Source organism: Pagrus pagrus, assembly GCF_965226575.1.
Source record: "Pagrus pagrus genome assembly, chromosome: 15".
NCBI lineage: Eukaryota > Metazoa > Chordata > Actinopteri > Spariformes > Sparidae > Pagrus > Pagrus pagrus.
This window is the reverse complement of record NC_140199.1, coordinates 27,062,073-27,077,281: the sequence shown is the minus strand read 5'-3', so window position 1 is coordinate 27,077,281 and position 15,209 is coordinate 27,062,073. Positions and strand designations below refer to the sequence as shown.

Genomic DNA, 15,209 nt, shown 5'->3' with positions numbered 1-15,209 from the left:
TCCTGTTTGAAACGTCACTTCCGCCTCCTCCTTCGCAAAGCAAGATGGCGACCGTCGTAGACAGAGTTGATGGATGTGTTGGGTCATTGGACTCAGACGCGGTGTCACCGAGACAGTCAAGCCCTCCGCCGGACCAGAACAACCCGCTGCTAGGACTGCCCATCGTGGCCATTGAGACTATTCTCAATTTTTTGTCTTACGATGAGATCAGCCTGCTGCGCTCGGTAAGGGGAACAAAAACAATCCAGCTAGGAAGGGAACAAAGCTAACGCTAGCCACATGCATTGCTTATATGTGGATACTAGATTTGTATCGTCGTAAATAATTGTGGATAGTATTTATAGCCGGTGTAAAGTGTCTGTGCAGCCGTCTACCTGCAGCCACGGCCCGCACTGCTTTTTGTGCTGTTATCTAATTAGCAGGACAGCCTAGCTAAGCAGTGACTGCAATGATGTTACACGACACACACACAGCAGATGATGAATATCGATAGGAGGAAGGAAACCCCGAACTGTCTCAAATTTGACTCGTGTGTAGATGTTCCGACCCACCAGACATTGCCCGTCCCTTTGTGGATAGAAATGTGCTGGTGAGGTTAGCTTGGAGTCATGTATCAGTGTGTGTGCACACTGGCTGAGCCTTTCCCTGCAGCTCTTCAGCAGCCTCTTCATTCTGCCACTGCTGCGCTGCTCGTGGAGGTTTAAACATGACTGCCATACAGGGTGACTGTATGGCAGGCATGTTGTGTTCCTTTATACAGTTCTTGCCATGCAAAATGATCAGCCTCATCGTGTGCCTTTCATGCAGTCCTTGTTCTGAATGAGGGACTAAATGGCCCCGAGCACAGACATGTAAAAAGTCCCCTACTAGCTAGCTTTACATACACTTCAGACAGAGACTCTTATAGGGGCCCTCAGGCCTGTAACCAGAAGGCCTGTGGTTCTGAATGTGAGACCTCTGCATTGATTTTAGAGTCAGAGACTAACAACAGGGAGACGAAATTAAATAAATGAGTGTCTTTTCTTTAATACTCCCTAAAGTATCTCCTCTGGTGTACATTAAAGCCCTATTCACGGGGGACTAGAATTACCTGTGGACCTCTGGTAATTGGTAATAATTGCAGAGGACATCTTTAATACATGTCCACGAGCTATGTCTGTAATTTGTCAGTTAGAGATTCCACTGCATATTACCTACCATATTTTGCCACATCACAGGTCATGTGATAATGTTGGTATGTCAGTGATTTGGGGCTGTATTTCTGTTTAAACATCAGTTTTCTGTTGTCTGAACAAAAGAATTGCTCACAGTTCATGTTATGTTGAACAGCAGTCAACAGCTGTCCTGTGATGATGGCTGTATTTATTTGTGTTTAAATGTGATGAAAGAGAAGGTTAGGAATGACAATAGGTACTCATGTTCAAGTACAACCACAAGGCAACTTCTTGATCTAAATGAGCTGCAAATGTGTATTTATGCTGTAACATATGCTAAAGTGGGCAAATCAACTCTAAATTGTATTATTAATGTGGCTGCTGAAGAACAGACACTTCTGAAAGTTTATGTTACACAGAACTTTGACATCATATCCAGAAGATAATGTCAGTAAATAGGAGTAAAATTAAGACTTAAATAAACAGAACACAAATATTGGATTGTCATTTGATGAGGTCCCTGGTTTTACTAGTGCTGTCCGTATTGGGCTTAAGTTAGACTTTTAGCAAGTACTTCTCAAATGAAATATCTTATTTGAGCTAACCAAAAATGGTAAGTGAATGGGTCAAGGGATGCATATGTAACTTGTGAAACAGGATAATCCTCCTGTTGACCGTACACTGGAGGGAATAGTTTGGCAGATTAGAAGAGGATAGTAAACATGTCCTCAAAATCATGAATAAGTTTGTCAAAACAGCCACCCCCGAGTGTAATCATAAATGCCAAGTTCAACTGTAATAATGACAATACTAGAGACTAGAGGTACTGTCCTCTGTCCAAACTACTGGGAGATGAACCCCATCTAGGCAAATGAAAAATCTGCTCAATGTCAGCAGCTCCACAGGAGGGAACAGAAATACAAAACTCTTTCGCTATTATCCTCATAAAACGGATTACCTGTTGTTCACCTGTTTTCTCTTGTTTGTCTTCTCTAGGTGTGTAAGCGAATGGACATGATTTGTCAGCGTGTCCTGAATCAGGGCTTCCTGAAGGTGGAGCGTTACCATAGTCTGTGCCAGAGGCAAGTCAAAGCCCAGCTGCCCAGGTCTGTATCACTCAGCACAGCCTCAAATTGTGGAATAGACATGGACTTAGATTGCACAAATGTTTCTGAAGACTGGATTGGAGTTAATGTCTTCCTTCATTTACCAACTGTGGGTCTTTGGCCCTCTTGTGCTCAGGAATGGTATTGCAGGGGGCAGGGGAAGATTTTTAAAATTGATATATAGTTTTTTTTCTAACTTAAAATAATGTGTAATCTAATATATTTCTTTCCACTTGAAAATGATCCTAAATAGGTTACAAAAGAACGTAATGTATGTCTAACAAGAATTTCTGTAGACCAGGGCTGTCGAAAATGGGGCCTGTGGGCCAAAGGTAGCCTGCCTAACTGCCAAATTGAGCACCACTAGTGGTCGCAGTTCAGCACAAGCATGTTAGACCAAAACAAACCACCCCACAACCACACCGCCTTCTCCACCACCGCCATTCTCAGCAGCACAGAGGTTCCAAAGGGAGGTGGCTCACATGCACTAACCTGCACGTGCAGCCAACTGGCTCCAAAAGAAAAAACAGAAGCTCAATACTAACACACAGACAGGGAGTGTGACCCCACGCTCTGCTACTCCACTATATCTTTACATAGCAAATAGTTGTTTCCTGACATCTAGTGAGGCTGAATATTGAATATTGGACCTTTTTTAAGGTTCAATGTAGTTTTAAAAAAGTCTGTTTTAAAAAAAAAAAGGTTTTATTTTGTGGGACGTAAATGCTCTTTAAATAGGTAGAACGCCCAATTATTGATTATTTTTCATAATCTAGGCAGGAAGAGCAACGTGACACAAGAAGTCAGTCAGTTAAGGAAACTTGGGATCCTAGTGCCATTTTGCATTTTTACAATACAATAGCTATTTGCTCTTGGCTTGTGGCCCACCAATACATTTCATTTGTTGGTCTTCCAAGGGAAAACATTTGGACATCCCTGCTCTAGACTCAAGCTGACAGCATTTAAACAAGCCTGGAGCTGAGCTTACAGCTTGTCTGCACTGGCCGTGGTAAAAGCGGCATGTCAGCAGCTGAACAGCAGAAGCTTCAGTCCTCTCTATGCTGCAGGGGTTCAGGCACAGCACTGCTGTGCACTCAGAACATTGTACACCAATACAGTAGTAAGACAAGAATTTACTTAAAGCCTGAAAGAATTCTTCAGGTTGCAGATAGGCCTGTAAAGGAATAGCTGATACGCAGCTACTGGCCAGTGTACACAGCTCTGTTGAATAAAACTATACTGATACTATACCTGCTCAATCAGACACACATGAGATAGGCCACTGAACAACGCAGTTGAAATATGTCTGGTGTTCACTGGTCACAGAGAGAATGGGTTTTCATTCTCTTACAGCGGAAATGAAGAAACACAGCTGGTTGGCTGTTTGGTGTATTTTCCAGATGTATTTCAGGCTATGTGGCTTAGTTGTGTCTCTTGAGGCTCATTACAAGGGGTCCAATACTCAAACCTGTCTTCACCAGTGTGTTTATCATGATGTGTCTCCAGGCGAGAGTCAGAGAGGAGAAACCATTCACTGGCCCGTCATGCTGACATCTTGGCTGCCGTGGAGACGCGCCTCTCTCTGCTCAACATGACCTTCATGAAATATGTCGACTCCAACCTCTGCTGCTTCATCCCTGGAAAGGTCAGCACAGGTGTCAGTGGCCCACAAACGGCAGTAACAATAGTCTTACAGACTTGTCAACTTCTAATGTCTCATAAAAATGGTTCTTTTCAGTACAGCCGCAAACTCACATTAATGACAGGTTTATTTTATGCATGATGTGATGTCTTAGATACACTCACAGTTTATACCTCGAGTCTTGGTCTTGTGTAGAAACAACACAAAAGTTGTCCCCATCCTATTAAGATGATACGTCCATGAGGGGGTGTTATTAGGAGTAAGATCAGATTTAACCACTAAATGGTGTAGCTTGATATTTAGCTTATTGGAAGATCTGAATTTCTTTGAAATTTCCTAAATAGCTCGAGTGTATGCTGTCATTAATGCCAATGGGGACATACCAATATTAAGAGATAGAAATTCATTGACCTATTTCAAAGATTCAACTTTTCACTCAAACTGCTAAGCTGATTTTATCATTTGAAATGAAAAATAATAGTACATTCAAAAGAATTGCATAATAGAACTTTTTGAACTGGTGGTCTGGACCCTGCTACACATCATTCTACACAGTGAATTTCCAACATTCAAATGTAGGAAAAAGAAAAAAAACACTAGTGGAAAAGTAACATTGAATACACCAATACTTTTTAAATGTACCATCCCTATCTTGAGAAATTGAGTCAAGTACACAACATGCTATTGAGTGAGATTTTGTCAATTTGATTTATGTCAGTTTGATTTTGAGTGATGTTTTCTTGCAGCTGGAACCTCAGGTTTCCTTTTAGCCTTCCATAGTAATCCTATCAGTTATTATTAACACAGGTCGAAATTGTGTTTTACTGTATCAGGGTTTGTGTATCAAACTGACACAATACCCACAGTATTGTTTCATGGACTAACACACGTCCAAGTAAGAAAGGCTCGAAGACGGGGTCAATATTCAGTCAGCAGTGTGGCACCATCTCTTCTGATATACATGTTATTTCCCTGCCGTCGATGCTTATTCTGTGTTAACTGAATGTAACACGTACTCTAAGGTAACACATTTAAATTCTGCATGTGTCGACTTTAAACGATAGACAACTATGTGATGTGATGAACACAAAGAGCCTAGTTTTTCAGCTGCCCATGCAGTTGTTTGTGTTTAAGTCATGTCTGTTGGGTGTTATCTGGTTTTGTTGTGTTATTTGTGATATCCTGATCATTTACTGTTGTGTGTTGTCAGGTGATAGATGAGATTTACCGCGTGCTGCGCTATGTGAACTCCACTCGAGCCCCCCAGCGAGCTCATGAGGTTCTGCAGGAGCTGAGGGACATCTCCTCCATGGCCATGGAGTACTTTGATGAGAAGATTGTTCCCATCTTGAAGAAGAAGCTTCCAGGGGCCGACCTGTCCGGCCGCCTCATTGGCTCTGCACCAGGTAAACAGACATGTTCTTGTCCCGGCTACAGTTAGACTTCAAAAGACAATTTAACCCAGAGCGATTCTCATTACCTCTGCTCTCAATAAGACAGTACCAATATGTAGTTAAAATGGAAACTTTCGTGGTTTCAGTCACAATTTAAACATTTTTTATCATTGATGGTTGAAGCTTCTCTGTTAGATGTTTGTTTTTAAAAGAGTGTTTAGACAGCTAGATATGAACTATTCAGCACAAGATGCCTTTTTTCTCATTAACAAAAGAAACAGGTGTTTAAAGCTTAAATACATGAAAACACAAATTTGAACATTTGGTGCAGCACATTGGGCATAATTTTGACAGAGGTTCCCATTACAAATTAAACTGAAGGCAGACATGAGCCTTGTACCCCTAAGTGTCGGGGGAGTGGCAGCTGTGATCTTGTTACTGGAGGTTGGCTGACAGCTGTGAATTTTTTATGACTATTGTACACTGCATGAATGAATAAGATATTATTTCCGGTGTGGATTATTCCACACTGGAAATAATAAATTTAATAAATTAAAATTTGATTTTAACAATTTATTTAAAATTTTATATACAAAACAATTGATTAGTTGTGACAATAATCTGCAGATTAATCACTAATGAAAATAATTGTGTCCCTACTGGAGATGACATATTGATGTGTTACCTTGGCTTCACTTCCTGTTGCCAGCAGGTGGTGCTACATAAGTGAGGTATTATTGCAGTGATGCATTAGATGGAGGTCGCCTGACATAATTTTAATGTTAATATTGGACTTTGAGTGAAGGAGTTAAATACCACGTCCTGTGTCCACTATGTGGCGCTAGAGAACACACACTAATTATGCATTATGTTGCTGTATATCAAGTGTATACCACACAATGTAAACGTGATGTAAACTGAATATTTGTAAAGTTAGGCATGTTTACTGTTGCCAGTGGGTGGTGCTATGACTATGACTCAATATTTGCATGTAGATATCTTCAGGCTGGGATGCTTATCAAGCATGTCAAATTTGGGGCAGGTTTGTCAATGTTCAGTCAAGTTACAACAACTTCTTGACTACATTTGAGGTGGATATACTTGGAGTTCACAAAAGTAATGCACATGTAAATGGAAAAAGGTGCACATCAAACAAACATTAAATTAAAAATGGTCTACTTTATGTTGAGTGTAGAGCACAGCACCAAGAGGCTTTTTTTTTAAGTTTGGGGATTTTACAGTACTCGGTAGTCATGGGTCTGCCCACACCCATCTTCAAACTTTGCCTTCATTTTGATCTGAACTACACACCTGTAAAGCTTCATGACTGCATCTTGCGCCGTCATGGTGCTATCACATTGACAAAATGTGTTCACAGACGGACATATCACCTGGTTAGTACTCAAAACCGCTTCTGTGGCTGGTTCCCACTACAGTAGGTGTCACCAGAACCACATTTTGCCATGATGAAACACACACACAGACTCCCAAGGTGAAAACTTGACCAGACACACAGTCATGTAATCACAGTATCTGAGAACCTTGGCCAGACATTACAATTATATCGTAAATTAACCCTGACAATACAGTGACTATAACTGTAATATTCAATATGACCTTCGCAACTTAGCTGAAAGCAACTACAAAGAACTTTTATTTTTGTTGATTCTGGCCCCTGTGGATTGTTTGCGCACCCCCTCCTCATGTCATAAAGATCTAGTAAAGATCTTGATCTGCCTAGAACCAATGAATAATTTGAGAAATTCCTTTTAGTCTAAGTTGCTATGGTCATTGGAGGCAGTGGTAGCCTAATCCCTGGATCAGAATTGCTTGCCCCTCTCCCATTATCACCACTGAGGTGCCCTTAAGCAAGTCCCTTAACCCCAACTGCTTCAGTGGCTGGCAGATCAGACTGTGGTTGTACTGAGCAGCTTCCAGGTGTGAATGGGTAACTGTGAATGTGATCAGGGCATTCCTGAAAATGAGAGCGTTGCTCTGTGAAACTCTGCTAAATAAATTAAGGTTAAAAAATTTATATATTGAATATTGTTCTACTCTTTACAGTCACTATGTAATCAGGGTTAATAAAAGGATTAAGCTTTTAAAACTCCTCAAAACGTGTATGCAATTGACATGACGTCATTAATTCTCACCGTGGTTCTCAGCTTCTGTTTCCTTCTCACAATGTCACAGAATTCAGCATTAACTGTTCACCTGAATCTGGGTCAGTTATGGCAGTAAGTAAAATGGCTGCCATGTGGCAGTTTTGCGATCGCTCCATCTCTGAAAAAATGTGTAGTTTCAGAGTTTCATGCTTTTGTGAAAAAGTAAACGATTCACCTCAAATTTGCAGCATATCACCTAGACTATTGGGTGTGGGTATTGAGTTTCCTTCATCTCCCTTCGCAGGAGGAGCATTGTAGTAATTAACTGAAACTAATTAATTGGAAAAAATGTCAATAAACATTTAGTAGTAGTGATTGGTAGTATTAATTGGACTTAAGGCATACTTTGCAATAGTTTGTGTCCCCTTGTGTGCTTAGAGCAGTGATCTTCCAAACAAAGATCACTTCTCATGCTCAATATCAGCCAAAATAAAATGTCTTGGCCTGTTGCATTTTAGCTTTTCTCATACAGAATCTCTTCTGTTTTGCATTTTTTTACGCCAGTAAAATCCTTCAGACCTCTGACCCTCTGTCCTGTTCCCTCAGTGGCAGGTCCATCAACCTCCCTAACCACCATGTCTCTGCTGGCCAAGAACACGCCATCGCGCTCAGAGATGACCAAAGTGCAGCAGCAGGTGAAGGTGAACGGGGCATCAATGACAGTACTGCGAAGGGAGATGCAGGAAATTCGTGTCAAGCAACTGGAGCAGCAGAAGCAACTGCAGGACCAGGAGCAGAAGCTGCTGGAACAGACCCAGGTGATCGCTGAGCAGAACGCCCGCCTGGCCGAGCTCGAACACAAGCTCCGCGAACTGATGGACAGTAGTGCTGCTGCTATGGGAGGTCCTAGGCCCAGCACAGCTGTCCCCTCCACGTCCAGCAGTGCTGCTGTGTCTTCCACTGTTGCCAGCACGTCTGGTACTGTGTTGCCAGGTGGCAGCGTGGCCGCAACCTCTCTACCCTTAGAGCCAGAGGGCGAGGGAGGGTCATCACTCAAACGCACCAGAAAGAGCTCAGACCTTCCACGACAGTCCAAACGACTGCGCAGCAAGAAATAAGAGACTCAGTGTGTCATTTAGTTGAAGTTTTGTTTTTTGGTTTCTGGTCTGACCGATCACACCTTATCCCCGATCCCTGCGTCACTCATCACCTGTACTGTCTAAGATGAACCAGGAGAATCCCTGTACACTTTGCTTTACCAGTGTTCTCCCTCTGCTCTGTACATGGGACTTATGGACAAGAAGAAAAATGTAGAATATCACCCAACTTATACTTACAAAGGTTCTTACCCACTTAACTAAATCAGTATATGGGCAGGAGGTCTGCCACATGCAGCGACAAACACGATAACACTTTATAATAAATGTTAATAATAAATGTAAATGTATATTTAATTTAACTTTAGTTTATAGTTATTAAACTGTTAACAGTGAAATCCATTATAAACCATTCATTAAGCAATTGTGAAGTTTTATAAACACAAGTTGGAACTTTATAATGGCCATCTAAATAATGTTTTTAGATGAACTCCACAGTATTATAAATATCAGTTAAAACTTTTAGTAAACAATTGCTTGATAAATGGTTTATAAATCATTTCATTGTTAAGAGTCAAATAACTATTAACCTTAGTTGAATTGAAATACATTTGCCATTTATTAATGGTGGTTGTTATAAAGTGTGACCAAGAAGACTATTTATTGAAGGTTACTTTAAACAACTGTACAGATTTAAAATTTTTCTAAGAGGCTGATGTGATTGCAAAAAAAAAAAACTGGTTTACCAAGCGAAAAATCTGATTGTCTGTGAATTAACACAAGTCATGTTGCTCATGTGATCATTGCAGTTCATGTGTCTGAAATCAAATCTGCCAGCAGATTTTATTTCGGAAACACACACGAGTCATAACAGGCCTTAAATTTCAACATAATTGAATCAGTGAAATAATCTGTGATCTCCTTTCCATTTTCACATGGGTAGGAAGTCTAAATCCGCAAGCATTCATGTCATTCACAGTTACTGCTTTCTAACTTAGGCCAAGTGCAATAAAAATTGTCTACAAAGTAATCAGTATTCCTTACCAGTAGCCTGGTTTGTCCATCCAGCCAAATCAGTTCAGCTCAGTCTAAAAACGAAGGATGATCTTAAAGAAGGAAGAAGGCATTGTTCAGGTAACATTAATCAAGTGTCATCTACGGACTCTTGCTCCCCTGCCTGTCAGAGGTGCAACATAGAGGTAGATTATAATTAGTGAGGGGATTTTTCTTTCCACTGTGCCTCTGCAGCCACTGACTGATATCCCTGTCCTCTGATCCTTAGATTCTTTCAAAAGTTTCTGGCGAGAGCAGACCTTTTAGCTCTGGTGTGCCTGAAAGCACCTGATGTTCATGCTTCTCTTTTATATGCGATGTTGCTGTATGTGTTGTATTGAGGAGGACAAAGAAACTAATGTTAAAACAATATTTGGCATCTGTCCTTTGAGGATCATACTAGTGTTTTTACATATTATAGCCTATTTACTACAATAACTACAGTTCAGTACAGTGAAACATGAGAAACCCTGAGTTTGACAGTTATTGAATGTGTTTCTACTTTCTCCCCAACAGCCATTGATTTACAGTCATTTCACTGCAGAAACCTGCATGTCATGACTTGCCTTGATTTTGAAACTATAAAAAACATGGCTGCTGTTCCTAGAGACTTTTTTACAATGTTCTTCCTCAGAATAAGAGAAAAACACAATGCAATTGCACAATCAAACTTTTACAATTTCCAATGATTAAGACCTCCAGATGTTGTTTATAGCTCTGGAAAAGCTAGTAAGTGGACATTTATGTATATTTTTTCATCAAACTTCTGTTTCTAGTTTCACAGTATAATCTTAACTTAAGATCCACTTCCTAGTTTTTTTTCCAGAGCTTTCAGCTGCATCTCATGGCTGTCAGTGGATGGAGTTTGGTCTGTTTCCAAGCATGAACAAGAACAAACGTTGACACTCAGTTTCTAGAGACTATGAATCAGATCATCATATATAGTGCTGATATTATGTCAGATTACACCAACACATACATGCTGGACTCAGACACTCAGACAGCGATTCCTCGGCTAATAATTGTAGCAGACGGCTAGAAATTGAGAAAAATACTTTTATGGTCCTTTAAGGTGCAACTTGTTGACCTGGCTACCTATGTGGAATTATTACTCCAAAACAATAGGGGGCAGTATATCACAGAGTAACCACTAGCTCCTGCAAACTATAGCTGCTATTGGATACTTGATGTGCCCAACTAGCCGTGCAGCTAGCTATCTGGACTGGGGTCTAAAAGCAGTGGGGGAGTGTTGGTGTTTACACCACTAGCACAGGAGCTTTGGACCGTGACACACTGGAGCTAGCTGGTTACCGTGCCATCTTCAGTAGATACCTCTGCAACAATACGTGGACGTCATTACACTTCAAAACAGTCATTTCTTATCATTCTGTTGATAATTTTAGTTCATGTTTGAATGTTGTCAACTAGAATTCTTACATATTGCACCTTTTAAAGTCGAAGCAGAAATTATATAAGATTATGAAAGGATACTGTCTATGTAATGATTTTCAAAGGGTCTGTCTCTCTTTATCTCTAGTGCCATGCTTGTTTTGTTTTTGCTTATGTAGAGATAAACCTGTGAGACATCTGCCTCAGCCCCAAAATAAGGGAAGTGAATATCATTAAGCATAACTGCATGGATGGAAACCGTCAGAGGGAAGTAAGAGAAAATGGTGTCACTTTTCCATGTTGTAACACCAACTTTAGAAATGAAGTTTAAAATCAGCCCATTGACACTGGTTTAAGGGAGCTACCAGAACATATGACTGGTTTGCAGTCACAATAGAGTGGTGCTGGAAATGTCACTGCTAAACAAAAAGGCTCAGTCAGATTAGTTTCCCCAGCTGTTGTCAAACTCCCCTATGCAGCGGTACTCTTCTTCTCTCCTGTACAAATTCATCTCTTGCCTTGTAAGGCTAGGTTAGCTGTGAGCCCATATTGTGGCAGCACTTTTGTTTTCTTTGTTTGAAGCTTTTCTGTTGTTTGGATGACCTGAACCACTCATGGCATGAACCTTTGGTAAAGAAACTTTGGAAATACAGTTCACGTGTTGGTGAACACTCGCGTGTATTATAATGACACACAAGAAGATATATCTAGTGGCTTAATTTGAGACTGCGTCTCAGTTTAGAAAAAAATACTGTAATCTTCATGTACTTTAAAGTGTAGATTGTGAATTATTTCATGTATGTATACCAAGAGAACTATCTTTTGGGTTGGCCAACTTGGGGCTAACTGTACGGTTTTGTTGCACACATTACTGTTACAAATGTACAAATCAAACCTATTAAAAACTCAACTTAACTTATCTCTGTATGTTTACACCCATTACAAGCTTTATTTTTACAGTTCTTGTTCTACACCCTTTATCATTATGTGGGTGAATTTATATTGTTTATATATATAAAGGGGTACTCCAAAGATTTTAGCAAGTTTATAAAGTTGGTGAACTTGTGAGAGACACAATAAAACAAGACTAACAGGCCAGCAATAGGGGCTTAGTGAGGCTGGTAGTGCCCTAAGCGGAATGCAGGGACAAATACAGCAGGTATAATATTTACCTTGATTAACATCTTATGTGTTAGCTTGCTAACATTAGCAACTAGCTCAAATACAACAGAGGCTTATGGTGATGCCGTTCATTTTGCAGATATTTGGCCATAAACCAAAGAAGTAGACAAAAGCAAAAAATATTTCAACTTATAGAGTGAATTTATTGCGATTATGCAACACAAGATTCTATAATGACATTTCTGTTGTTATTCCCTAAGATACATACACACAAAAACACAAAAAAATGATAGATAGATAAAACAAAAATAAACAATTCATGGCAGACTGTGGCGGATGAGTTCAGGAACATCACATGATGAATGAAGCTGCTCTGTAATCTGGTGGTCTAGCAGCGGATACGTCTGTATCTTTTTCCAAATAGCAGCAGGGTGCCCGACTGTGGCTGGGTGGGTGTTGTCTGTTAGTATCTTTGGGCTCTGTGCAAGCATCTGACTTCACTGATGTCACTGATGCTCTGTAGATGGTACCAGTGATGTTCTGGGAGGTTTTAATCATCGCTGCAGAGCCTTCCTGTCCTGGGCCCTGATGAACCATGCCAGTGTGTGATGTTTCCAGTCAGGATGCTTTCTATATCTCCTCTATGAAAGTTGACTAGAACTTGGCACAGAAATGTAGCCTTCTTAAGTTTCATTAAGATGTAAAGCCTTGTCTGTGCGTTTTCTTTTTTTCTTACCAGGGTGGCCATTGTGACATTACACATATTCATCACAAATTGTTCATCTAAAAATATCCATTAGTGCAGCTTTAAAATCTGTGGAGTGCCCCTCAGCTGCTGATTTTAGGTGTTGTGGGAGCTGGTTGCACCTGTAAACATTCTCCTAACTTGTCCCTAAGCACAGACATGATATAGAATTCATCTGTCAATACTTCAGGTACAAACCTTTGTGCATTCTCATTCGGTCACTGTAACCCACACTGCCTTCTGCCTTATATCTATAACTATACTTTATTTGGACATGGTTTTGAGACAACGTGGCACAAAGACACAATCCTGAGGAGTATGGTGCCTTTCTACCCCAACTGTGGAGTTCACATTTTTTGCATTCCAAGTACAGGTCACATAGCTGAATGTGTCACATCTTGCACTTAGCGTGAAATGACTTTCTCGTCCCCTCACCTTCCTGTGGAGCAAAACAGGAAGTGCTCCATTGTTTTATGTTCTACAGCTGCAGCAGACCTGCACTTAGATAAGCTGGAGAGAAACAGCAGCTTTATGTAATGGCGTTACAGCCAAAGATGTGTCTAGAACAATTTATACAAACTGTAAAATGCTCTTCTTAAAAATGGATTACCTCAATACTAATAATATGCAAATAAAGACTAGATACCAAAATACTTGTATCTTTTCCAGATGTTACCAATTCCGGTCCCGAAGCAATTTTTTAAACAACTCAACCTTTGCATCACACAGTTTATATGGAGAAACAAACCACCCAGGATAAAGATGACAATATTGCAAAACCCTCTAGAAAAAGGTGGACTGAAAGTCCCCAATATTGAGCGTTTCTATTGGGCAGCACAAATTAGAGCAATATGGGTCTGGCAACCAGTGCAAGCCCATTCACCTAAGTGGAAACTAATTGAACAGAACCATTTAACAGAGTTGAAACTGGAATCATTTCCATATATCAGCTTGCTTAGCTCTCTTTTGGTTACAACAACAAACCCAGTTATTGTCCATACTTGTAAGATATGGCAGCAAATTCGAAAGAAAACGGGCTGTATTCAACCTATTTTTGACAAATCCCCTTTCCACTCCAATCCCTTAGAGATGGTATTACAAACCCTTGGTTTACAAAAGGGAATTTGTTCAAAGATGGAACCCTTCAGACTTTTGAAGAGCTCTCATCTCAGTATGGACTACCCCACACCCATTTTTTCAAATACCTCCAGGTTAGGCACTTCGTTATCTCCGAACAGGGTGGCCATCTTCAACCATTAAAAGAGCAGCCTCTAGATAAACTTGTGCGTAGTAAACAGGGAGTGAGGGGGTTTATATCCTACTCTTACTCAGGAATTTCTCAGATTATAGGTTGGGAAGAGCTAAGAGTGAAATGTAAATGGGAAGAAGACCTGGAGTGTAATTTTGAAGAAGGGGATTGGGAATCATTGTGTACTAGTAGTCAGTGTTTTTCTTTTAACTCTAGACACAAAATTACATTACAATACAATCTTATTCATAGAACATACTATACCCCTGACAGCTTACATAAAATAAAGTCTCAGTACTCCCAGTTTTGCCCAAGATGCAAATCGGGAATAGGAACGTTGGTACATATGTTGTGGATTTGCCCATGTCTTAATTCATATTGGGTGTCTATACTCAAAGTGCTTAATGATACTACAGGACTAACCATCCCCGCAGAGCCAAGAGTAATTCTCCTGGGTGACACATCTATGTTGAAAGTCAATAAAAACCAACTCAAATTTATTAGAATTGCCCTTATTACAGCCAACAAATGTATAGCTATGCATTGGAAAGATGAATCACCACCTACATTTGCTAAATGGACGAATGAATTAGCATCATGCATACCAAGTGAAAAGATTATGTGTAATTTGAAGGGTAAACCTGGAGAGTTCCAAAAGATCTGGGGTGGTTTTCTAACATATGTGGACACGGAGTCCACAATACAGTAATCCTCTTATATTTAAACAATGTCATGTGATTGTTAAACATGCTTATTCAACATTTGGTGCTGTTTCTAGCTTTATTTTTATTTGTTTTAATTTTCCTTACTACCTCTCCCTGCTATTCAATCCCTCTCTGCAACAGTTTTGTTTTAGGCTATTTTTGTTTGTTTGTTTGTTTTATGATATACTGAAGGCTTGTATTTATTCTTACTTATTTGACTTGGTACACACTCTGTTGTCACTCATTGTCCTTTCATTCAGCTCTAGGGTTGTTATGTAAAAAAATCCAATAAAGATATTGTTGAAAAAAAATAAAGACTAGAGAAAATAAACATCAATAAGACAACTTTTGTTTAATCTTAATAACGAGTGTGTATCCTGTAAGGATACTCGGGAGACTCAGGAAGTGTTGTCATGTGTGCACGTGTGCATAGTTACGGATTAGAATAT

General features: G+C 40.0%; 1 protein-coding gene across 1 annotated transcript; it reads left to right on the top strand.

Moving 5' to 3' along the window:
- fbxo28 (F-box protein 28) lies at window positions 1-11,855 on the top strand. Its single transcript, XM_084376264.1, has 5 exons — window positions 1-224; window positions 2,151-2,260; window positions 3,767-3,905; window positions 5,113-5,308; window positions 8,008-11,855. The coding sequence occupies exons 1-5, from the start codon at window positions 45-47 to the stop codon at window positions 8,517-8,519; spliced, it is 1,137 nt and encodes a 378-aa protein (XP_084232390.1). The 5' UTR covers window positions 1-44; the 3' UTR covers window positions 8,520-11,855.
- The last annotated feature ends 3,354 nt before the right edge of the window (window positions 11,856-15,209 follow it).